General features: G+C 44.2%; 1 protein-coding gene across 1 annotated transcript in view; it reads right to left on the bottom strand.

Moving 5' to 3' along the window:
* MTHFD1 (methylenetetrahydrofolate dehydrogenase, cyclohydrolase and formyltetrahydrofolate synthetase 1) overlaps positions 1-25,215 on the bottom strand; it is a 177,475-nt gene extending 152,260 nt beyond the window's left edge. Inside the window, exons 1-6 of the mRNA XM_082275758.1 lie at positions 25,059-25,215; positions 16,842-16,926; positions 13,666-13,725; positions 6,607-6,660; positions 5,784-5,920; positions 89-189 (exon numbers count right to left, since the gene is read on the bottom strand). Coding sequence (XP_082131884.1) covers positions 89-189; positions 5,784-5,920; positions 6,607-6,660; positions 13,666-13,725; positions 16,842-16,926; positions 25,059-25,096 — 475 coding nt within the window. The 5' untranslated portion in view covers positions 25,097-25,215. The remainder of the gene's footprint in view (positions 1-88; positions 190-5,783; positions 5,921-6,606; positions 6,661-13,665; positions 13,726-16,841; positions 16,927-25,058) is intronic.
* Between the last annotated feature and the right edge of the window lie 502 nt (positions 25,216-25,717).

Here is a 25,717-nt window from a genome sequence, read left to right as displayed (position 1 = left end):
CTTGAGCTGAAGATTGTTGTTGGCAGCATACCATTATCTAGAATAAAAATACCCAAGTTATATACTCTTCATTCCTAAAACATTCTACCTGTTTGTCGTATGAGATCCAGACATCCTTTCGGTGTACAAGGAATAAAGCAATCTCCAAGATCTCCTCTGGCAAGTTTACCCGCATTTATACTTGTTAACCTGTGGAAAAAAGGACGACATTAATATAGAATGTATAATCGAGCATATGTTCTCAAAATTTGGCACAAGCAACACTGTACAACTAAACGTGTGTTTATATTTATCTATCTACACACACACACATAATCTCACAAAAGTGAGTACATCCCTCACATTTTTGCAAATATTTATTATATCTTTTCATGTGACAACACTGAAGTAATGACACAATACATTGTAGCAAAATAGTTAGCGTACAGCTTGAATAACAGTGTAAATTTGCTGTCCCCTCAACATAACTCAACACAGCCATTATTGTCTAAACCAAGGCAACAAAAGTGAACACCCCTAAGTGAAATGTCACCAGAGTTTCACAGGTTGCCACTGGAGTCCTCTTCCACTCCTCCATGATGACACGGAGCTGGTGGATGCAAGAGACCTTGCGCTCCTCCACCTTCCATTTGAGGATGCCCCACAGGTTCTCAATAGGGTTTAGGTCTGGAGACATGCTTACAATCAGCTTCTTTAGCAAGGCGGTGGTCATCTTGGAGGCGTGTTTGGGGTAGTTATGTTGGAATACTGCCCTGCAGCCCAGTCCCCAAAGGGAGGGGGATCATGCTCTGCTTCAGTAGGTCACCAGTACATGTTGGCATTTATGGTTCCCTCAATTAACTGTAGCTCTCCAGTGACGGCAGCACTCATGCAGCCCCCCCCCCCCCCCAGACCATGACACTCCCGTCACCATCCTTGGCTGTAGGCAAGACACACTTGTCTTTGTACTCCTCACCTGGTTGCCGCCACACACACTTGACACCATCTGAACCAAATTAGTTTATCTAGGTCTCAGACCACAGGACATTCAGTAATTCATGTCCTTAGTTTGCTTGTCTTCAGCAAACCGTTTGCGGGCTTTCTTGTGCATCATCTTTAGAAGAGGCTTCTAAACTGCTTTGATGCAGTGTGTGGCGTATGGTCCGAGCACTGACAGGTTCATCAGGGCATATGCTTTAGAAAATCTCATGAATGGCTGTACTTGACTGAAATGCAACAGTCCTATACTATACAGTAGATCATGAGTTTCCGCAACTGGCAGGATATGCAACTCCACGCTGCACATACTTGCCTCTCCTGCTGCAGCTCTGCTGTAAAGAAATCCTCCACTGAATTTCAAAACCTGATGTCTGGGAGTTGTTAATCTGCTGTGACCTCTGCAATGCTCAATGGTTCCTCAGTGGTGTGGAGGTGGGCTGGAAGCGAAGCAAACAGCAGTTGCACACTCCAGGAAGTGTCTGTTTTAAAGCAGCAGGAAAAATGGGATTTCTAACTTACCGTAAAATCCATTTCTCTGATGTTCATTGACGGACACAGCTCCTGATGTTCTTAACCATTGGGTTATACTGCCTCCTACAGGAGTAGGACACTAGGCAGAAAAAAAAAAAAAAAAGTCTTGCTATGCCTATGGGCAGTCCCAGGGGATATACTCCCCCTTTCTGCTATAGGTACTTGTTACAAGCAGTGTCAGAAGAATTACAACTCCACAGAAGGGTGGGTGCTCTGTCCATCAATTAACATCAGAGAAATTGATTTTACGGCAAGTCAAAAATCCCAATTTTCTCTTTCGCTCATTGACGGACGCAGCTCCTGATCTTCTTAACCATTGGGACGTCCCAAAGCAAGGTTAAAAATGAAGGGTGGGAACAGCAAAAATGAAAATTCCTAAGTAAAAAGGAGCTCAATCAAAACTGGAGCTTACCTGAAAAAAACAAAAAACACAAAACAACAACAAATACACCCTCAAAGAGCACCAGGTCCTCTAAACAGCAGTCTGCAAAACCTTGGGGCCAAAGGAAGCATCCGCAGATGCCAACACATCAACTTTATAGAACTTTGTAAAAGTATGCACTAAGACCAGGTGGCCGCCTTGCAAACCTGCGTCACTGACGCCTGATGACGGAAGGCCCAGGAGGCACTGATCGCCCGAGTAGAGTATTGATGGAATAAGCCTGAATCACAGTCTGTCGGATACATCTGGAAATGGTCACGGAGGAAGCGGACAACCTTTTCAGACTTCCGAAGAGTATTCGTAGCTGCCAGACACACCCTAATCGCCCAGACCACATCCAAGGCATGCACAGTAATTTCCTTCAGATGATAAAGGCCTGGGACTCAGTGAATGCAACATGGTCTTCATTCAAATAAAATCGGAGGCAACCTGAGGAAGGAACGATGGCCAGGGGAGAAGAACCACCTTTTTACTGTAAACCCCCATTCTGAACTTCGAGCCAAAAGACACGCCGAAGGACCACTGCCAAAACAGAGAGCTGAGCTATTAGGGGAGCCACATCCATAGAGACATCACAGATAAACTGCAGCCTCCGGACCAGCTGAACCACCAGCTCAGCAAAGGCAGGGCGGAGTAACTCCCCCCCTCCAGGTCACTGCGCAAAAGCCTAGCCTATTCGGTCAGAGTCTGACACCAGTGCAATGGTAAATACCGGCCTCAGAGCCGAACTAGCCACAATGTACACATTGTGGGCCACAGCCTCCCCCTTCCTGTCAGCTGGGTCCTTAACCGGTTGCCGACCGCCGCACGACTATATACTGCGGCGGTCAGCCCCGGCCAGGCAGAGTGACGTATCGGTACGTCACTCGCCTGTCACTGACTTGCGAGCCTATCGCGGGCGGGCGCCCGCCGAGGCGCGCGCCCGCCGAGGCTCGTTCACAGGCAAGTCAGTGCGTGTGACCGGCGGACTCGATGTCCGCCAGTCACACTGCGATCGCTCCTGTGAAGGGAGAAAGACAGAGCAGCTTGTGTAAACAAGCTGCCTGTCAGTTCTCCCTGTGTAAAAGTAAAGATCTGACCGTTCTATGTAGAACGGTTGATCTTTGCTTTTACACCAATAGGAATGTCCCTACACAGTAGAAAGCATGCCCCTAGGACACACTTAACCCCTCCCTTCCCAATAAAGTTAACCCCTTCCCTGCCAGTGTCATTTTTGCAGTAACAGTGCATATGTATAGCACTGATTACTGCAGTAATGTCACTGGTAACCCCAAAAGTGTCAAAAATGTCAGTCAAGGGTCCGATCTGTCCGCCGCAATGTCGCAGTACCGAAAAAAAAAAAAATCGCAGATCGCCGCCATTACGCGTTAAAAAAAAAAACACCAAAAATGACAAAAATCTTTCTCTTTGTTAGTAAACGCGATAACTTTTGCGCAAACCAATCAAAATACGCTTTTTGCGATTTTTTTTACCAAACATAGGTAGCATAAAACAAATTGGCCGAAAAATGTTAAAAAATTTTGATTTTTACTTTTTTTTTTGGGGAATTTCATATAAAAAAATGTGAAAAATATTGTTATTTTTGCAAAATTTACGCTTTTTTTTGTTTATAGCGCGTGATCAAAAAAATCGCACAGGTGATCAAATACCACCAAAAGAAAGCTCTGTTTGTGGGAAAAAAAGGACGTCAAATTCGTTTAGGTACAGCGTCGCACGACCGCGCAATTGTCCGTTAAAGTCACGCAGTAAAAAAATCGCAAAAAAACCCCTGGTCCTTTAGCAGCCAAATCCTCCGGGGCTTAAGTGGTTAAAGGGCGGGGACTCTTCAACTGGAATCAGTTACCTTGTTTAATCTGGAAAAGGAAGGGTCCACCACCAGTGGAACAGTCCACTTAAGGAGGAACTCCTTATAGGGGTATCTCCTAGCAAAATCGCTTAGGGACCCCAAGGGGACGCTTTGGTCTACTATTGGACGGGAAAGGGAACACCTTTTCCGCTCTGGATGGCTTGTGAATGCCAAAGCGAACCTGCGCCGCCTCCACTGCAGCTCCAGCCTCCAATTTTAAAGGTCTCACGCACAGCTACAATCAGTGCGTCCAGCAGCGTATTTTCATATGCGGTTGCAGAAGTGAAGAATCCTTCTCACTGAGGAATCAGGGTGCATGGTTGCAGACCCAGCAGGGTGACTTACGTCCACAGCGGCCAAATCAGATTCAGGATCTGATAAGACAGATGAGGCAGAGGTGTTTTTTTTTGCCAGCCTGTCGCCCAAAAGCCACTCCACCCGGGACACCAAGGACTCCAGGACCGCCATCACAGCCTCAGAAGGGATCAGGTGGGGAGATGTGCTCCAAAGACTCCATGAGTCCTCAGGGGGACCCCACAAAAAAAAAAAAGTAAACCACTGGTAAGGGACAACCCCCACCTCTGGCAGCCCACTGGGTTCCCAGCCACAGAGCACCAATCTATCCTCAGAGATGGAGAGGACACCACTAGACTCACTGGCCCGCAGAAACCAGGCATCGCAAGCTACCAGGAGAATCTGCACTGCACGAACGGCAATCAGGAAATGAAAAGATCCAGTAGTCAGCACCAGGGGATGAGGGGCTCCCACCACCACCCAGAGGGCTCCACTGTAACGGCCTCCGCTATTCCCAATTGCAAACCACCAAAAAATGGCCGCTGGACTACACAAACATGGTCGCCGTGCATAAAGCACACAGGCTACAAGAAAATGGCAGCCCTGCGTGGCACCCAGGGATCCAGGAGGGATACATAGGCCTCAGAAAATGGCACAGGCAGGAAGGGGGGGCCCTGGCAGGAGCTCACCAGGTACAGCCCCCGTCTCCGGCAGCGCACCCCCACCCCTCTCACCAGCACAACACCCTGCCCCCACCCTAGGCGGTGGACCAGGCACCAGCCCCAGCGGAGGGGAAAATTTGGGGGCGAGATGGCCCACAGGGACCACCAGACCAATGAGGGGGTGCCCAACGGAAAGGAAGGGAACTCTGGGGTCTGACCGTCCCATGGAGGGGCCCACTTCCCCCCAAAAACCCTCCGGGGGAGAGGAGACAGTTACTTACCATACCAGAAAGGCACTGCTCCAGACAGAACCTCCTCTCCATCGAAATGAAGGGGGCTGCCGGCCAGGAGGAATGCTGCCACTTGGGCCGAGACTGGGCCGAACTCGCAGACCAGCCCCCATCTGGTGGGGCTATGTCACTGCCGACCTAGCGCAGGGCTTATGTCTGCGTGCACTCGCTGGCCAGACTGGGGTAACCACTGGATCTACATTTTCCAGCCCGTCACCCAGTCCGTTGATTGTAGATCCTACAGGAAAAAAAAATTATCTAAAAAGAAAAAAATTGCCAGGATCAGAGAGCCCAGCAAGGAACTAGGTCCTTACTCCTGACTAGGCAGGGGAGAGAAAAAAAAAAATAAAGGACCTATAGCAGAGAGGGAGTAAACCCTCTGGGACTTCCCATAGGCGTAGCCATACATTTTCTACCTAGTGTCCTACTCTTGTAGGGGGCAGTATAACCCAATGGTTAAGAAGATCAGGAGCTGTGTCCATCAATGAATGAAAAGAGAAATTATGCATTATTCTTTTACAGGTATTACTATGTTTATGTTCTGCATCTCCACAGGCTGAACCTACGGTTGCCAGACACCTATATTTTCACCTAAATTTGTACTCGACATCATAACGAATCCTAGTTTTATTACAGGGATATAGAACTGTGCCCCATAACAGAGCCAGGGAACACCAAGTGTCCATCTAACACAGCGCCAACGATAAAAACAAAGATGACATTAAAACTTTAAAACTCACCCATCTACATCTTTGGCTGGTGACACTGCATTTGTGACCTTTTCTGTATCTATTTTGTGATCTGAATCCAGAGGCAGCTGAACAATCAGACCATGTAGCTCTGGATTCTCATTAATGGACTTTATCTTGCTTAGTACCTAAAGAGACACAATCATCATCAGACTTTCACCTGTTATGAATATTAACCTCATCCCTTTATCCAGCCTCCACCTTAGCCTGATTTGAATATTACATCCCCATCCCTTCCCAGCCTCCGCCTGTCCTGAATATTACCCCCCCCCCCCCCCACCATACCTTCCCAGCCTCCACGTGTCCTGAAAATTATCCCCCATCCCTTCCCAGCCTCTGCCTGTCCTGATTACCCCCATCCCTTCTAAGCCTCCGGCTTTTCCTGATTATCCCCCATCCCTTCTAAGCCTCCGCCTGTCCTGATTATCCCCCATCCCTTCTAAGCCTCCGCCTGTCCTGATTATCCCCCATACCTTCTAAGCCTCCGCCTGTCCTGATTATCCCCCATCCTTTCTAAGCCTCCGCCTGTCCTGATTATCCCCCATCCCTTCTAAGCCTCCACCTGTCCTGATTATCCCCCATCCCTTCCAAGCCTCCACCTGTCCTGATTATCCCCCATCCCTTCTAAGCCTCCGCCTGTCCCGATTATCCCCCATCCTTCTAAACCTCCGCCTGCCCTGAATATTATCCCCCGCCTGTCCTAAATTTTACCCTTCCCCATATTCCCCTCCCAGTCTCTGCCTCTCCTGAATATTACCCCCACCATCCCTTCCCAGCCTCTGCCTGCTCTGAATGTTATCCATATTCCTCTCACCTCTGCCTCAGTTGCAGTCCTTGGTAACTTGACATGACTAGCATCAATTCCAATCTTGAAAAATAAATAAAAAAGCATATATAAGGCGAAGGATAAGGACACAAAAACGTATGACCTGGTTCGTAAACTTTAAAAAGAGAAATTATAGTGTTATTTCTGGAAGCATATTTTTTATTTTTTTTTTGTTTCAAGTGGACCTGTCAAACTCCTTACCCCTCATAATATGCAGCAACTATCATTTTCCAAAAAGCGCCCCTTTATCCTGTAAGCGATTGGGTTTCAGTCCAGCGACTATACCTAAACCTTTCCAGCATCTCCTCTCACCAAGTGTTTGGACAACACTAACTTTGTAGCAAGTCAGGTGAGGAGCTGGTCTGTGGCAGGCATCAAATGCAGCCAAGAACTTCACAGGCACCAGAATTAACTCATTTCCGAGCCTGCATCTCAGTCCAGAGAGCAGATGCATGCCCTGAATGATGCCTGAAAAAATAATGGCTCCATCCATCTGGACAGGGGGCAGCACTGATTTCTTTGAGAGGTCATGAATAGCTGGAAATGTTCACAAAAAAAAAAAATAATATGTATCTGGTGTTAAGTCCATAATACTTTGCAGTCAATAGAGAAAAAAAAAAAAAAAAAAAAAAAAAAAAAAAAAGCACCTAGGAACGTCAAGCGTTTGAGCGTGAATGCATATTGGTCAGAATAATAAATACGTAAACCCAACATTGTATATTCCTGATATGTACGTGTATGAAAAAGTATCCCGTTTTCTTTGTACTGCTTGCATTGTGTGAAATCCCTGGTGTTCCTGCCAGCCCCTCCAATTTTCTTTAAAAAAAAAAAAAACGGACCACACTAAGCATGAGAGCACAGCATGGTTAGTTCTCTAGCTGTGCTGGAAACTCCTCTGCCTGCTCTCCAATGATCAGGCTGGTGCTGACAACCCTTCCGCTCCGCACAGCCATCCACTGGGAAGACCAGTGTAATGCTGTCCCTCCTCACGTAGCTCTTGCGCAGCTGAGAACAGAGGGAATGTAATCACTTATATAAAAAAAAAAATTTTTTAACCTATCTATATGCAAATGTTTTGCCTTTCATTTCCATGAAATGGGATGTTTTACAAGGTAAGGGTTTACATACACTTTCTTTTTTTTTTTTTTTTTTTTTTTTTTTTTTAATTAAAAAGACTTGGCCTCCCCTTTTTAGACCTCAAGCTAGCTGAAGATATCCCCCAACCTCCAATAGTATCCTGGCTCCCATAGTGCCCTACAATCCCCCCATCTCCCACAGTGCCACCCAACATGATGCAGAGGGTTCAGCACTGCACTGTGCCCACAACCTCCAACAGTGTCTTACACTACTCTCCAGCCTCCTCCAGAAACTTTATTCCCTACAGGGCTACCAATTCTCCTGCAGAATTACCTAACCACCACCCTCATTCATGTTTTCCACACTCATACTTTTATTGTGAGGGTATAAACTTTATGGTTTATTTAATATTGTATAGAAGCTCCTTCATTGCAGTCTATATACATAGGGAAAATAAGTATTTAATCCCCTGAAGATTTTGTAAGTTTGCCCACCTGAAAAGTGAAGAGTCTATAATTTTTTATCATAGGTGGATTTTAAATAGAGACCGAAAATCCAGAAAACACGATACAAATGTTATAAATTCAGTTGCAGTTCAGTGAGTAAAAAATTATTTGATCCCCAAAAAGCAAAACATGACTTAGTACTTGGTGGAGAAACCTTGTTGGCAACTCAGAGAGAAGAATTTTCCTGTAGGTGGTGACCAGGTTTGCACACATCTCAGGAAGGGTTTTGGTCATCTCTTTACAGATCTTCTCTAAATTTTTGGAAAGGAGTTGTAAGGGCAGGTGTGGTTTTTTTTTATCCTAATGCATTCTATGCATTAAGATAAAAAGCCTTCTGTGTGCAGCAGTCCCCCTCATACTTACCTACTTACTTAGGTCTATCTGTCCAGCGGTGTCCATGAGTATCTCAGCCAACCAAGATTCTCCTTCCCGACTGGCTGAAACAGCAGCGGCATTGGCTCACGCTGCTGTCAAAGTCAGCAAGCCAATCAGGGGAGAAAGGGGGGAGGTGCGGTCCGAGGCTCCGTGTCTGAATGGACACATTGGGAGCTGTGACTCAGCTCGGGTGCCCCCATAGCAAGCTGCTTGCTGTGAGAGCACTCAACAGGAGGAAGGGGCCAGGATCACAGAAGAGGGACCCGATAAGAGGAGGATCCAGGCTGCTCTGTGCAAATCCACTGCAACAGAACCAGTAAGTACGGTATATAACCTGTTTTTTTTTTTTTTTTTTAAGGGGGGGGGGGGACACTTTACAATCAAAGGTTTCTTGGCTGTTGCTTGGCAACTCTTAAGTTTCAGCTCCCTTCATAAATTTTCTTTAGGATTAAGGTCTGGAGATTGGCTAGACCACTCCCATGACCTTAATCTGCTTCTTCTTGAGCAACTCCTTCATTGCTTTGGCAGTATGTTTGGGTAATTGGATAATTCTTGCTCCAAACACAGAGTCGGGTTAATGTCAAAGAGCTCAATTTTGTTCTCATCTGACCAAAGCACTTTCTCCCAATCCTCCTCTGAATCATTTAGATGTTCTTTGCGAAAATTTCAGACGGGCCTGTACACGTGCCTTCTTGAGGAGTGGGATCTTGCGGCTGCTGCAGGATGTCAATGACGGCGTATTGCGTTACTAATGGTTTGTTTAGTGACTGTGGTCCCAACTGTCTTGAGATCATTTACAAGCTCCTCCCTTGTAGTTCTGGACTCATCCCTCACTTTTCTCATTATCCTTACCCCATGAGATGAAATCTTGCATGGAGCTCCAGACCAAGGGCGATTGATGGTTCTTTTGTATACAAATAATCACTCCAACAGTTGTCTCCTTCTCACCAAGTTATTGCTTATGGTCTTGTAGACCATTCCAGCCTTGTGCAGGTCGACAATCTTGTCCCAGACGTCCATTGACAGCTGTTTAGTCTTGCCCATGATGGCGAGGTTTCAATGGAAGAAAGTAGTGATCGACCGATATCGGATTTTCGTTGCCCATACCGATATTTTGGCCATTGAATATCGGTATCGCCAATCTTTTTGTACATTTAAAAAAAATGTAAAACAGGTACTGTTGTGGAAGGAACTGGGGGGGGGGGGGGGGGGGTGTGAAAGCATTGTTTTTTTAACCACTTGCCGACCAGTCACATTGACTGTACTGCGGCAAAGTGGTTCGTTATCGTCCAGCGACGTAGACCTACGTCGCTGGTCTCCTCCCCCTGTAGGCGGCGCTCCTGCCGTTTTCAGTCACAGCGGGAGTTGGGCCAGGGGAGGAGCGGCGGCAATCGCCGCCGCTCTTCCCCGGTCGGGGAATCTAGTTTGGAGATCCGCCCGCTTGTGTAAACAGAGCGGGCGGATATCCTCAGTGACAAGGAGTGACAGATTGCAGTGTTCAGCATAGCTGAACATGCGATCTGTCCTTGTCACTCAGTCACCCCCCCCCCCCACATGTTAGTAAGCACCAGGCATACATTAACCCCCCCCCCTCTCCAATAAAATTAACCCCTTCCCTGCCAGTGTCCTTTTTACAGTAACAGTGCATATTTATAGCACTGATTACTGTAGTAATGTCACTGGTATCCCCAAAAGTGTCAAAAATGTCAGTCAAGGGTCCGATCTGTCCGCCGCAATGTCGCAGTCCCGCAAACAAAACATAAAAAAAAAAAAAAAAAAGACAGAAATCTTTCCCTTAGTTAGTAAACGCAATAACTTTTGCGCAAACCAATCAAAATACGCTTATTGTGATTTTTTTTTACCAAACCTAGGTAGCAGAAAACAAATTGGCCAAAAATATAAAAAAAAAAAAAAAATTTGATTTTTACATTTTTGGGGGGGGGGGGGGGGGGGAATTTCATATAAAAAAAAAAATGTTAAAAATAGTTATTTTTTCAAAATAAATGCTCTTTGTTTATAGTGCAAAAAGTAAAAATCACACAGGTGATCAAATACCACCAAAAGAAAGCTCTCTTTGTGGGAAAAAAAGGATGTAAATTTAGTTTGGGTACAGCGTCGCACGACCGCGCAATTGTCAGTTAAAGTCGCACAGCGCCTGAATCGCAAAAAGTGGCCTGGACGCAAGACAGCAAAATCCTCCGGTGGTAAAGTGGTTAATCTGGCGCCGAATACCCGGAAGAAATAACATCACTTCCGGCTTTTTACATGTAGACACGATAAGAGCCGAATGCGGCTTTGACTGGGTCTTCTCTTCGGCGGCCATGTAGGTAGGACGCCCGGGTCTCCCGGTGGGACAGGAGACCCGGGCGAGCCGCGGAAGGCATCGCATCGGTTGTCATTACAAGACAGCCGACCATTAGCTATGGACGCCTGCACCGGGGTGATGCCTCTAGCTGCAGGCATCACCCCGGTACAGCACTTTCCTGAAATATCGGCAATATCTGTAATATCGGTAACCTCAGGGGCCGATTCCGATATATATAGCTGTGCCGATAAGAGGTCGATCCCTAGAAGAAAGATTCTGTGGACAGGTGTCTTTTATACATATAGCGAGTTGTCGTTAGGAGCACCTTCTTAAATGAAACAGGACTAATCTGTGTACCACATACTGTAACAGCCAGAATTATTGTTGGTTGGTAGGGGATCAAATACTTATTTTACTCACTGAACTGCAACTCAATTTATAACATTTGTATCATGTGTTTTTTTCTGGATTTTTGGTTGATATTCTGTCTCCATCATTTAAAATACACCCGTAATAAAAGTTAGACCCTTCATCTCTTTGCAAGTGGGCAAACGTACAAAATCTGCAGGGATAAAACAATTATTTTCCCAACTGTATGATCATTTTTTTTTCCTACTTTTTGTAAAGTGTTGCTACTGCACAGTACATCTTTGTAAAACTGCTGTCTATAATCCCAGGCTAACATTAATAGTAAGGGGCATTTAGCAATAATAGCATACTGCCAAAGCACCACGTGTCTTTACAGAATAAGTGTGCCACATGCAGGAAAATTTCATACTGGAACACTGCTATTTCAGTTGACAGCTTAACAGTTGCAGAAGCTAAAAGGCCACAGATGTGATTACAGCATTTTAGCAGCTTTCCGTTCTCACCATGTGCAGTTCAACTAATAGAAAGCGCAATGTATATACATGTATTAAAAAGAGTGAAAGAGCATCTGACCTCTGACAGACAGGATAACAAGATGCACAAATGTACATCAGCCAGCAATTCCAAATTTCCTATAGGGGATTTTAGGTAGCACTTACCTTCCAAAATAGGTACATAAATATCTCCCCATTAAAAAAAAAAAAAAAAAAAAAAAAAAAAACAGTAAAATAAGGACAGGCTTCCAACTTGATTCAATACTAAAAAAAAAAAAAAAAAAAAAAAAAAAAGTGGCCTGCCAATATTACTCTGGGAAACGGATGAAAGCACAAATTACGCAGAAAATTTGACTACTTTAACCCTTTTGCTGTCAGGCCCAGCACTCCATTTTAAAGTGTAGTTCTATTCAAAACCCAACTAAGCAAAACTTCCACCCCCATTCTAAGCCTGTTTCATCTACCCTAAAAAGAAAAAGGTCTACGGCTGCAGAGCCTGGGCAATGAGGTCACCCAAAGGCTTATAATGGGGTATTCGTGATCATCCACTACACTGAAGCCGGCGCTGGAACCCAGTCATGTGACCGGACTGGAGCCCCTTCAGCATAAGAAAGATGTCTATCCACTAAAGCAGTGGTCCTCAACCCTGGTCCTCAGGGCCCACTAACAGGCCAGGTTTGCAAGATAACTGAAATCCATCCCAGGTGATAATATTTGCGGCTCAGTGATCGCAGTACTCTAGTCAGCATCTCCCCAAGGTAATCCTTAAAATCTGGCCTGTTAGTGGGCCCTGAGGACCGGAGTGGAGGACCACTGCACTAAAGGATCGAGCCCATTTCTGACACGTTTACTAATTAAAATCAGTATTTTCTGCTACAAAATTACTTACTTACCCCCAAACATATATATTTTTTTTAGCAAAGGCTCTGGAGAATAAAATGGCAGTCATTGCAATATTTTGTCACGCGGTATTTACGCAGCGGTCTTTCAAACGCTATTTTTAAAAAAAAAATGTCACTGCATTTAAAATTTTTTTTTTTTTTTTAAAAGGTTACCATTATTATTAACTAAGGTTTAAATTATTGCTCTCACTCTGGCGATTGCGGCGATACCTCACATGTGGTTTGGTTTGAACAGCGATTTCATTTGCGGGTGCGACTTCTGTATACGTTTTCTTTCGTGCACAAGCTCATGGCGACAGTTAATTTAAAAAAAATAAAAATAAAAAATCTGATCACTTTTATTGCGGTCACAAGCAATGTAAACCTCCCTTGTGACAGCAATAAGCAGTGATTGACAGGTACTCATTATGGAGGGATCAGGAGCCTAGACCCCTCCACTGCACTTCAATGTATTCAAAATGCCAAAAAACTGCATTTTTAAATACAGTCAGTTTTTAAATTCGGCGCCTTTAGCAGCCAAATAACCGGGAAGTGAGGTCACGGACGCCGCCTCCGGGTTACGTCATCGGAGACCCGATCGAAACCAAATACGTTCTAATTACCTGCTCTGTGCAGTGGTTTTGCACAAAGCAGCCTGGAACCTCGGGGTCCCTCACCGGTGCTCCTGGCTCCTCCCTCCTGTCAAGTCCCCCACAGCTTGCTATAGGGGCACCCGAGCTGAGCCACAGCTCTGTGTGTCCATTCAGACATGGGACCGTGGTTTGGCCCCGGCCCCTCTCTCTCCTCATTGGCTGACTTTGACAGCAGTGGGAGACAATGGGGCTGCTGTTGTGTCTCAGCCAATCACGCTGTGTCTCAGCCAATCGGGAGGGAGAGTCCCAGATGGCCAAGGCATTCATGCACATGGCTGGTTCTAGATGGGACACAGGTAAGTATAAAATAAAAACTCCATTCCCTCATTTTACAGAGTTGTTGTATAGAGACTCTGGATTACAGAAAGTCAAGTAAACTTGGGTTACCTCTGCAGCAGCTTTCAGTTTCATGCTGATGTATAAATTGGAGTCTTCTCGGTCTCCCACCTATAAAAGAAAAATAAAAAGACATGGGGATATGTAATGCGACCCAGATGTCTATTAATATGACCCTATATACATAGACATTTCATAATAAAGTATTTAAAAAGTACAGTAATCTTTAAAGCAAGCCACTGATCAAGGCTGCAATGCTTTAGCCACGACTGCAAAACATTTATGCTTTCTAAGCCACAACTGCAAAACATTTATAAAAATGCACATTTTCTTCTTTTATTAGTATGTGCATTTATTATTTTTTTTCCCTGACCAAAAAAGGTGGACTATGCCATTAACCCTTTCGCTGCCAGGCCCTGCACTCCACTTTTAAACTCAGCAGGCCAGACCATTTTTGCAATTTTCTCTTTGCTTTTTTTCCCCCCCATACAGCTGTCAGAGTTTGTAAAAGACCCACCAAAACCATATTTTTTTTTTCTAAAAGCAGAAGATCAGCAAAATAAAAGGTGCTACTGATTTTTAGGCTGCATTCACACTTGAGCGTAGCGTTTTTTACCGCGATTTTTCATTGACATCTATCAAAAACGCTGGTAATCAGCCCAAAAAGAAGCTCATGTACTTTTTTCAGCTACAGGCGTTTTGCAAAACGCTCAGATGTGAACAGGGGCCATTTAAATGAATGGGGTTTTACTTGTTGGGCTTTTTGGAAGTGTTTCTTATGAGCGTTTTTGGAGCTGAAAACGCCCAGGTGTGAATGGAGCCTAAAGGCCCTGCTGTATTTGCGTATGTTTATCAAAACAATATTTTTGCTAAAAATAAACTAAAATTATTATTAGCAGATAAACAGCAAATTTTATAAATGTCCTGCTAAATATAAAAAGCTTAACCTTTTAAGTTTTTGCATACGTTTTGATTTTTCACCATTTTTCATTTATTAACTCAATGTCTAAATTTCTCAAAAAAGGGAGGGAAGAGGAGGGAAGCTGACAGCTGCAAGGGGATCAGGCTTGCGAGAGGGGTGGGGGGGTTAGAGTAGGGGGGTGAAGCGGCAGGGAAAAGGAAGAGTTAGAGGGGTGTGAAGGGCAATTTAGACAGGGCACAGTGGATCATTAGCGGGGGGGGGGGGGGTTGTATGCAAGTTGACATTTCAGGTAAATAGCTCTGATCAGTGAAAGCAGTGCTGTAGGCCCATACGGCGTGCTGACCTGGCAGTGAAAGGATTAAAAGGAATTTACACAGTAGTAGTTAGAAGGATATGCAAAGTTTTTTTTTTTTTTTTTATAGGAAAAGAGCACATAACTAATTTGTTTTAGGATCAGTTCACACCTGAATCGCATAGAACACACCGTTTCTCTGTGATGCGATTTTCAGCCCATTCAATTGATCTGGCTGAAATTGCACTGGACTGCACTGAAAGTAACTAATTTTAAAAATGAACTGCATCCAGATTGCATAGCACTGCAGTACCATGTAATCCGGTGCAGGCAAACGCAGTGAGTTTGTGATCTGTTTTTGGGGTGTTGAGGTAGCTATTAACACCTGTAGCAGATCGCTCACTCCGTACAATTGGAACGTAATGCGGGAAACGCACACGGCACATGAATTTCCCACACCACGTTCTGATGTGAATAGGCATTTATTTCTAACAAAGTAAATATGAAACACTGCAAAACATTATTTCCCCATTCACAGCCAGGCATTGTGTTTTACTTTCTATATAGATCTATCTAAGCTGAAATGGATAGGTCTTGGTTGCACAAGTTACCAACAAGCAGACAGTGCTGGGCTCTTATAAGAAAACCCAGCAGGCTCCACTAGCTACATACTGGCAAATGGACCATGTATGGATAGAGCTAGAGAAAAATATAATATAATAAAATATAAATATAATATATACACACACACTTTAGTAGTTTGTGTCATCAAGTAATTGAACGAGTGTAACTAACAATCAGCCAATAACATGGCAGCAACTCAATGCATTTAGGCATCTAAAAGGGGATTTAAGTGACTTAACATGGCTGTGTTGTTGGTGCCCAACAGGCTGGTCTGAGTATTTTTTACTAATCTGCTGGGATTTTCACGCACAATCATCTCTTGGGATTACAGAGAATGGTCAGAAAAAGAGAAACTATCCAGTGAACGGCAATTGTGTGGAGAAAAATGCCTGGTTGATGTTGGAGGCCAGGGGAGAATGGGCAGACTGATTTGAGATGTTAAGTCAAGAGTCAATCAAATAAGCACTCGTTACAACCAAGGTATGCAGAATACCATCTAAACCCACAACACACTGAACCTTGAAGCAGATGGGCTACAGCAGCAGAAGACCACACAGGGTACCACTCCTGTCAGCTAAGAACAGGAAACTAGGCTACAATTCACACAGGCTCATCGAAATTGGACAATAGAAGATTGGAAAACTGTTGCCTGGTCTGAGTCTCAATTTCAGCTGCAACCTTCAGATGGTAGGGTCAGAATTTGGCGTAAAATATAAAAGCATGGATCCATCCTGCCATGCATGAATGGTTCAGGCTGGTGGTGTAATGGTGTGGGGGATATTTTCTTAGCACACTTTGGACCCCTTAGTGCTAATTGAGCATCGTTTAAATGCCACCACCAACCTGAGTATTGTTGCTGACCATGTCCATCCCTTTATGACTACAGTGTACCCATCTTCTGATGGCTCCTTCCAGCAGGATAATGCACCATGTCACAAAGCTCCAATCATCTCATCACTGCTTTCTTGAACATGACAATGAGGTCACTGAACTCCAATGGCTACACAGTCACCAGATCTCATCCAATAGAGCAACTTTGGGATGTGGCGGAAGGGGAGATTCGCACCATGGATGTGCAGCTGACAAATCTGCAGCAACTGCGTGATGTTATGTCAATATGAACCAAAATCTGAGAAATGTTTCCAACACCTTGTTGAATCTATGCCATGAAGAATTAAGGCAGTAGGGGGGTTCCAACCCGGTACTAGCAAGGTGTACCTAATAAAGTGGCCGGTGGTGAGTGAGTGTGTAATGAATACAAGCTTTCCCTGATTGGTCGAGGTGAAGAGGCAAGTGGATGAGATTTCTCATTTCAGAAAGAAAGACGTCCTTTTCATGGTTCAATTATGTTAACACAACCTGCCTATATGGACAGTCCCGGTAACCTACCTGTAAAATGGCCAGGCCCGGACGGAATCCACGGCACTTCTCCTTCATAGCTTCCACTTCACTTTTCAGACGCTCTCGGACAAGTCTGAAATTTAAAAGTTTACATTAAAATTAAGAGTAAAATGTGGAAGATGAGCTTCTCACAGTGTGCATTAGAAGCTGCTGCAAGTCAGACAGTTCCCGTCTCATTTCCTGGCTGGAGGACATCCAGCACCATTTAGCTCTTTTGTCCACAGCCTGATAGGTATTCCAGTCATGGAGGGTCAGTATTACATAAGTGGTCTGCATGCAAATATAATCTGTCTAGGAATGCCCACTCCTCAAGACTAGCATCCACCCATCAAAGCATTTAAATTAGGGATAGACCGCTATGGTTTTTTCAGGGCCGATACAGATATTTCTGTCACAATGTATCGGCCGACATTTTGTACATTTAAAGTTTTGAAAAATAAGACAATTTTTGATACAAATCTGGTACTGAACGTGTTCATTTTTGTTTAATGCTTAATGGCTGGCTTGCTGGCACCCTGTGGGTGGCTGGCTGGCAGCCTGGCACAGAATAAAAAATATAAAACCTGTCCAGGGATACTGCACCCCCCAGGTGTTGAAACTGGGGGATCTGACTTCCTAAATATAAAAACGTACCAAATGGCCACCTGGGGCCGGGGAGCCTAGGCAACCAAAATACCAATGCACACAATAGAAAAAATAGGGATTAAAGACAATCACCTCAGAACTGGTTGAAAGAAAAAGGCTCAACTCTGGTATACAGCTGGCACAGAGCCTGTGGCTGGCTGGTACAGGGCCTGTGGCTGGCTGGCACATTCTTTATGTGCCAATTCCAGCAAAATTGAATGTTACCAGGCTTTTTTCTCTCCAGGTCGAATTTTAGTCTTTCATTGGAAAATATACCGCATTATGACCATGGGGCTGACATTTATAGCAAATAACTATTTCCTATGATAATCTACGCCAGTGGTCCTCGAGGCTCACTAACAGGCCAGATTTTAAGTATTACCTTGGGGAGATGCAGACTAGAATACTGCAATCACTGATCAGCAAATGAGATCAACTGTGATGTAATTTAGTCATCTTGCAAACCTGGCCTGTTAGTGGGCCCCGAGGACCAGAGTTCAGGACCACTGATCTACACCATCCAGTGCTTATAAAGTATATGCAGTTTCACAGGACAGATCGCTCTGTAATTTTTTTCTTAAATACACCCAATAAAGGCATTAAAAACTGGAAAGTCTGGCTTTTTTTTTTTTTAATAAAAGGGAAGAATTATCCCTATATTATTTTTTCCTCCTATTTAATTTTCCTTTTCTCCTTACTTTTCTTGCTCCTCTTTTTCCCTTCTTTTACTCCCATGTGGTTCAGGTAGCAACATTTATACCCATGTTTTCTATACTTGTAACATTATATTGTTGTGCTTTAATAAGCTTCACATCTTAGTCGGTTATGATATACAGTAAACCCCCCTCCATTGCGGGGGTTACGTTCCGGACCCAGCCGCGAAAAGTGAAATTCCGCGAAATAGAAAAACCCTATTAAAATGCATTGTAGGCATGTTTTTTTACTGTCACTGTACGTGTAGAAGCATTTTAAGGTCTTTAAACACACTTTTAAAACAATAGAAACTCATTTAAACACATAAAAGATACTTAGAGACAGAGCAAGAGCTATGAAAAACACAAAAATCTTTCATTTTTAATGATTTATATAGTAAAATAACATTACAAAAAAAACCGCGAATTACCGGGACCGCAAAAACTGAACCGCGATGTAGCGGGGGATTACTGTACTAGATTCAGGCTACGTTCACATGTTAGCGTTGCGGACCGCGGGCAGAATCACCGCGATTCTGCCCGCGATCCGGAAATCATTGCAAATCGCAGGACGCCTGTGCATTGCCGTTGATTTGCAATAGCACCCCAAACGATGTGCGATTAGACATATGCCGGTTTTCGGTAATTCGATATATCGCGGTATTGCATAGCCACGGTATTGTTATTGTGGCATTTTTAAAATACCGAGTTTCTCTGTCAAGTCTGCCTGACTTGTGAATTGATACATTTCAGTGAGCTGGATGACTCATTCACTCACACAGCTAACCCCTTTCAGCATTAAGGCTACATTCACACCTGAGCGTAGCGTTTTTTACCGCGATTTTACCGCGATTTTTGCGGCGTTTTTTACCGCGATTTTTGTGCAGGCGTTTTTAGATTGAATAGAGATCAATGGAAAACGCCTGTAATCTGCCCAAAAAGAAGCTCATGTACTTTTTTGAGCGTTGGGCGTTTTGTAAACAGCGTCAAAACGCTCAGATGTGAACAGGGGCCATTGAAATGAATAGGATTTGTCTTGTTGGGCGTTTTGAGAGCTGATCCTAGAGCAGAAAAACGCCCCAAAAACGCCCCAAAACGCCTAGATGTGAACGGAGCCTAAGGCTACATTCACACCTGAGCGTAGCGTTTTTCGCGCGTTTTTACCGCGATTTTACCGCGATTTTTGCGGCGTTTTTTACCGCGATTTTAGTGCAGGCGTTTTTAGATTGAAAGGAGATCAATGGAAAACGCCTGTAATCTGCCCAAAAAGAAGCTCATGTACTTTTTTGAGCGTTGGGCGTTTTGTAAACAGCGTCAAAACGCTCAGATGTGAACAGGGGCCATTGAAATGAATAGGATTTGTCTTGTTGGGCGTTTTGAGAGCTGATCCTAGAGCAGAAAAACGCCCCAAAAACGCCCCAAAACGCCTAGATGTGAACGGAGCCTAAGTCTCCTAACTATAAACAAAAATGATTACATTGTATTTTTTCCTTCCCTCTGCCAGGGAGAAAGGAAGTTTAACCTCTTAAAGACTGGATCTTTTTCTGACACTTGTTGCTTGCAAGTAAAAATCAGTTTTTTTTTTGCTAGAAAAGTACTTAGAACCCCCAAACATTTTATATATTTTTTTAGCAGAGACCCTACAGAAAAAAATGGCGATTGTTGTAATATTTTATGTCACACTGTATTTGCGCAGCAGTCTTTCAAACGCAATGATTAGACTTTAATGAATAAAAAAAAAAAAAAAAAAAAAAAAAACGTAACAGTAAAGTTATCCCAATTTTTTTTTTTTGTTACACAGAGAATCGTGATCTTTATTCCAAGCTAAAAAATCGTGATTCTCATTTTGGCCAGAATCGTGCAGCTCTAATATATTATATATATTATATAGGACCGGTGTGTTTATCTATTAATGACTTTACTATTGCTTTAGGCCTGGTTCACATGTATGCGGGTTGGTGGTTCACATGTATGCGGGTTGGCTGTTCACATGTATGCGGGTTGGTGGTTCACATGTATGAGAGTTGGTGGTTCACATGTATGCGGGTTGGCGGCCCACATTTGCACAGGCATAGCAGCCCATTGATTTGAATGGGCTTGGGCTGCTATGCCTGCGTTTTCAGCTGAAAAAAGGTGCATGCAGAATTTAAAAAAATGCAGTGGCCATGAAATCCATCCTTCTTTTGCACCATGCGACTTACCTGCCGTTGCTGCACACGCAAACTGTTTTTAAATGCCGTGCCCACGTATACAAAAAATGCAGAAAGCTTGCCAGAGCAGGAACTGCAGGTTAGTCGCATGGTGCAAAAGCAGGATGGATTTCAAGGCCACTGAATTTTAAAAAAAATGCTGCATGCACCTTTTTTCTGCGGAAAATGAGGGCATAGCAGCCCGTTCAAATCAATGGGCTGCTATGCCTGTGCAAATGTGGGCCGCCAACCCGCATACATGTGAACCGCCAACCCGCATACATGTGAACCGCCAACCCGCATACATGTGAACCAGGCCTAAAGCAATAGTAAAGTAATTTATAAACAACACCTCCTTCAGGTTTAACCACATCTTGACCACAAGGATTTGCCCTCTTAATGACCAGGCCATCGGATCGGATCGGAGCGCCAGGACCAGTTATCACCAGTTAGGCCAGACACTGCTTGATGACCTATTTTAGGCCTGGTTCACAGAGTCTGTACTGACTGACTATATAATAATGTGCATAAGTGAACCAAAGCCCCTAAATTCAGCAATGAAATTGAAGTGAGGTGGAAATTTAATAATTTAAATTTAATAATAGAATACCGTGATAATACCGTATACCGTGGCAAAACCTTAATCAATTAATCGCAGCATGAAAATCTGATACCATCACAAGCCTATGTGCGATGTTGCCGCGATTTCCGCCTGCCGATTGGCAGTAACATTGCGCAAACAAAATCGCAGGTCGCATGATGCCCAAAAAAGGTACAAGAGCTTCTTGTGAACGTAGCCTTAGATCTTTTCAAGATATTTTCAAGGACTAGTTTTCTTATTCGCCATACCTATATTTTTGAACTACATGGTATCCATTATATTACATTGTATCTGTAATTATCTTTATACCCATACTTTATGATGTTACTTTTTTATTGTTGTATCTAAACCTCCTTGTATAACATGTTACAACTCAATAAACCAAATAAAAAAAAGGGAGGTATGTAAATGCAAAACGATATTCTTAGTTTGGAAATGAGCAGTGAAGTTTATTGAAAAACTGAACTTTTCCAAGGAACAATATTGGAAATAGATATACAGGGTTTCGTGGTACATCTCATTATCATACAAACAGCGCATATTATATATATATATATATATATATATATATACACACACACACAAAATTTTTGTTGGCCAACAAAGAACGGCCGATTGTTCCTCAGTCAGTACAGATTTCGGCAGACAAAAATCAGATGAGCAAGACTGGGCATGCTCAGAGAAGAAAAAACGCACGGAAAGTCAACCATCACATGACATCACTTCTGAAGTTGGTTTTTGTTGGCCAACAAAAGTCCAGTGCAAGTCTAGAGCACATTTCAACCAACAAACAACACTGGACAAAAGACGGCCGATCGGTCGGCCAACAATCTGTGCGTGTGTACGAGGCTTAAGAGGAAATCCTAAATATTAGAGTTGTCATGGGAGAAAATGGTTAAAAGGAAATTTTGCAATGGGTTTGTGTCTAATGGGCCATACACACTATAAGATTTTCTGAAGACTTTTTCCTTAAGACTTACCAAAACCATATAATATGAGGTCAAACCTAAACACTTCCAATTTGTATGCAATCTGGCGGGTCCTTGCACTACATAGAAAAAGGTAAATCTGAAGGTAAATTTGAAGGAAAATCTTATAGTGTGTATGGCCCTTAAGGCAAGAATTCCCCTTACTTTGAAGAATTTTCACCTGACCCCCTGTTGTGTCCTTTTCTGTTCAGAGCATAGTAAACCCCCCAGGGTAAAATTTCTGATCCAAGCTGTTCTGTTCAGAATCATCAGCCCCTCACCCACTCTGATACAAGCAGAACCCCCCCCCCCCAAAAAAAAATAAAATCTGAACAGTCCCCCCTCAATATCAGGAGCAGAAACCCCCTCCAGCTCTATGATTTTAGCAGACAACCCTCGCCCCCAAATATCTGACCTGAGCAGAGCCCCCCCCCCCCCCATCTCTGATCTGAACAAACCCACCTCAATATCTTTGATTTGAGCAGAAGCCCCCCCCCCCCCCCCCTCTATGATTTGTTCAGAACACCCTCAGCCCCATAAATCTGATCCAAATAGCACAATCTCCCCGCCCCCCCCCCCCCATTCTCATACGCAGAATACCCCCTCAATATATTTGATTTGAGCAGACCCTCCCCACCCCCCACAAAAAAAAAAAAAAAAAATGATCTGAGCAGAGCCTCCTTCACCCCCCAATTTTTGTTTAACCGAGCAGACCCCTTGTCCATTTCTCTAATCTAAACAGACCTCCATCTCTGGCAGGGACTATCAGCAGTCACATGATTTTAGTGAACCCTGGTCACATGAATGCCCAATTCTACACGCTTCATTACTAAGCCCCCAATTTCCTGTTCATCTGTTACGTCTCATATTAAACTGTAGAGGTCAGTAGTGTTCAGCCACCTCCAGATGTCCTGAAATAACCTCTCAATTAGGACTCTTAGCTTAGAAATATAGAATTATTTCCTGTTATGTTGTCAGATAACAGATTAATACACAGATACACCAATTCCTGCATCTTCACCTTGGATTGGATAAACCACCGATTTATTTGTGTGTAAATTTCTGCCAAAAATCCTAACTTACACATGCCATCCTACTGATAACACATGGTACTGGCATCAAAGCCTGGCATGGCAATAATGATCCAGGTGCAACAACAAATGTTATCAGCAGGCAGAGTGCCACCTTGCTGCAGAGGGACAAGGGTCACCGGTGTTATTCTTTCCGATCACACTATGCCCAGATCACCAGATTCTTGCATCACAGCAAGAACACAATGTAACTTGAGACTTAACCCCAGCGAGGGCACAAAGCATCATGATGGGGGGAGGGGGCATGGAATTGTAGTTAAGTAGAGCTGACATTCCTCTTTAGCGGCTCCCATACTACTACTGCACCTAGTAAGTGCCGGGTCACACTTGTGCGATGCGGGAAGGCTGCAAATCCGAAGCCTGTTCCCGCATCGCAAACGCACCCCTGGCAGTTCACACTGCCATATGCGATACGCAGGGGGTGTCAATTAAATGTTAACAACACCCCAGTTTGATCGCATATCGCAATGCGATCTGACAGTTCTCACAGGATCGGATCGCACAAGTGTGAACCACTGTGCGATCCGATCCTGATGCGGCTGAAAAGAAAAGGGTCATGTGCGACTTTTGTGCGGATACAGTACGAATTCAGCCATACAAAGTGTATGGCTGAATTCGCACTGCACATCCGATCGCATGTAATGAAGGAGCAGTGCGCTCCGATATTACATGGGATCGCCGCACACGCTATAGTGTGAACCGGCACTTAGGGATGGCTGAGCCGTTACCAAGCAAAAACCGGATCGGCCAGTGGATCGGTCAATGTTACCGATCCATCTAAAATGGCCATATTGGTGCCGATATCCGATCCGAATATCGGATCGGTGCATCCCTACTTTCCTATATGGGATATTTGGTCATCTTACACCCTCACCTGCACTCTTACACCCTCACATGCTTTCCTATGAAGCTGCATTTCAAGCCTATAAATAAAACTGGGCAGGGGTAAGCTTTTTAGTGGGAGGAATAATGTGGTCACCAGGTCCCAGGGCGTAAAATGCTATAATTGAATTAGGAATATATATATATATATATATATATATATATATATATATATATATATATATATATATATATATACACACACACACACACACACACACACACACACATACATACATACATACATATATATATACACACACACATACATACATACATACATACACATATATATACACACACACAAAAAAAAAAATCTGGCAAGGAGAGAGAAACAACTGACTTTTAGGCTGTGTTAAACTCTCTGCTTACTGGGGGGATACCCTGGGTCCAAAGCAGGACGCCCACTGGGGGGGGGGGGTACCCCGGGTCCAAAGCGGGACGCCCACTGGGGGGGGATCTCTGAGGTCAAAAAGGAGGGTGTCTTGGTGGGTGATCATTTGGGCTTATCATGAGTGATCTGACGACTAAAGGAGCACATTGGTGGGCAATCCGAGGTCACCGGCACGGTTGGCGATCTGAATACAAAGGGAGCAGGAAGAGATTTGTCAGCTAGCGCTGTATGGATGGAGGAATCGGTTTGATTTTTTTTTTTTTTCTCCAATCAATCTCTTTTAAATAATCTTTATAGTAGACAACCTGAGCTATATGAAACTGAAGAAAATACATCAGTGCTGCTGACTTATCGATAACCGTTACACTCACACCATAAAATTTCTGTACACAACTTTAGATTTACCAACACAGTGTGCATAGCTACATTACTAGCAGGTAGATCTAAAGGAAATTGTACAATAAGATTGCATGGTGTATGGTCAGCTGAAGAGAAGGCAACAACAATGTCCCTGAACTGAGAAGATCCCTGCCAACACAGTTAACCCTTTCCATGTCACTGACCTGACCTCTTACAATATATTATTTATGCAATTAACCCCCTGTTTGCTGAGACTCTGAACTCTGCATGTAATGATCCCACTTTTTAAACTTTGCAAGAAGACTCTCTGTCTCTCCTCCCCCCCTCCCAATGTGTGGCAAGACTTGCAGAACTCCCAAACATTAAGAATGAGCCCCTCCAGCAATCAGCAATCCAGCACTCACCCGGAGACCACCTTCCCGCTGAGGACCTGGGCCGGCATGCTGGGTGCACCGTACACGGGGACTCGGCTCCACAAAGCTCCGATGATGCAGCTCTGCCCGGGTTCTGTGCACTGACACAGGACACAGCAGTCTACCCTCGTGGTGGCGAAAAGCTCAGACTGCGCATGCGGGCCCCGGTCAATGAGGCGGGGACACCCGGCATGTGGGCGGGGATAAGGGATGGGTCGACCCGAGGAGATAATTAGAATCATCAGCTGCCACTTTAGAATGACAGCATGAGGTGGGTGGGGCTACGGTATGGTCACATGGCGGGGAAGTGGAGTAGCGTTGGCTGACTTCTGTGAGGGGAGATGGCGCTAAGTAAGGTGCAGGCATGGGTCCGAAGGAGAAAATAGACGCTAATGGGGAGCCCAGGAGGAAAAATAGGCGCTAATGGGGTGTCCAAAAGAGAAAATAGGCGCTGAGGTGCCCTAAAGGAAAAACGAGCACTTATGGGGTGCCTGAAAGAGAAAAAAAGGTCCCCAAAAGTAAAAATAGGCGCTAGCGAATCAATAAAAAGAAAATAGGAGCTAAAGGGGCGCCCAAAATAAAAAATAGGTACTAATGGGGCACCCAAAAGAGAAAACGGGCACCAAAAAAGAAAAATAGGTGCTAATGAA

This window comes from Pelophylax lessonae, assembly GCF_965119305.1.
Source record: "Pelophylax lessonae genome assembly, chromosome: 13".
Classification (NCBI taxonomy): Eukaryota; Metazoa; Chordata; class Amphibia; order Anura; family Ranidae; genus Pelophylax; species Pelophylax lessonae.
The sequence above is the reverse complement of the archived record's forward strand: the minus strand, read 5'-3'. Positions and strand labels throughout refer to the sequence as shown.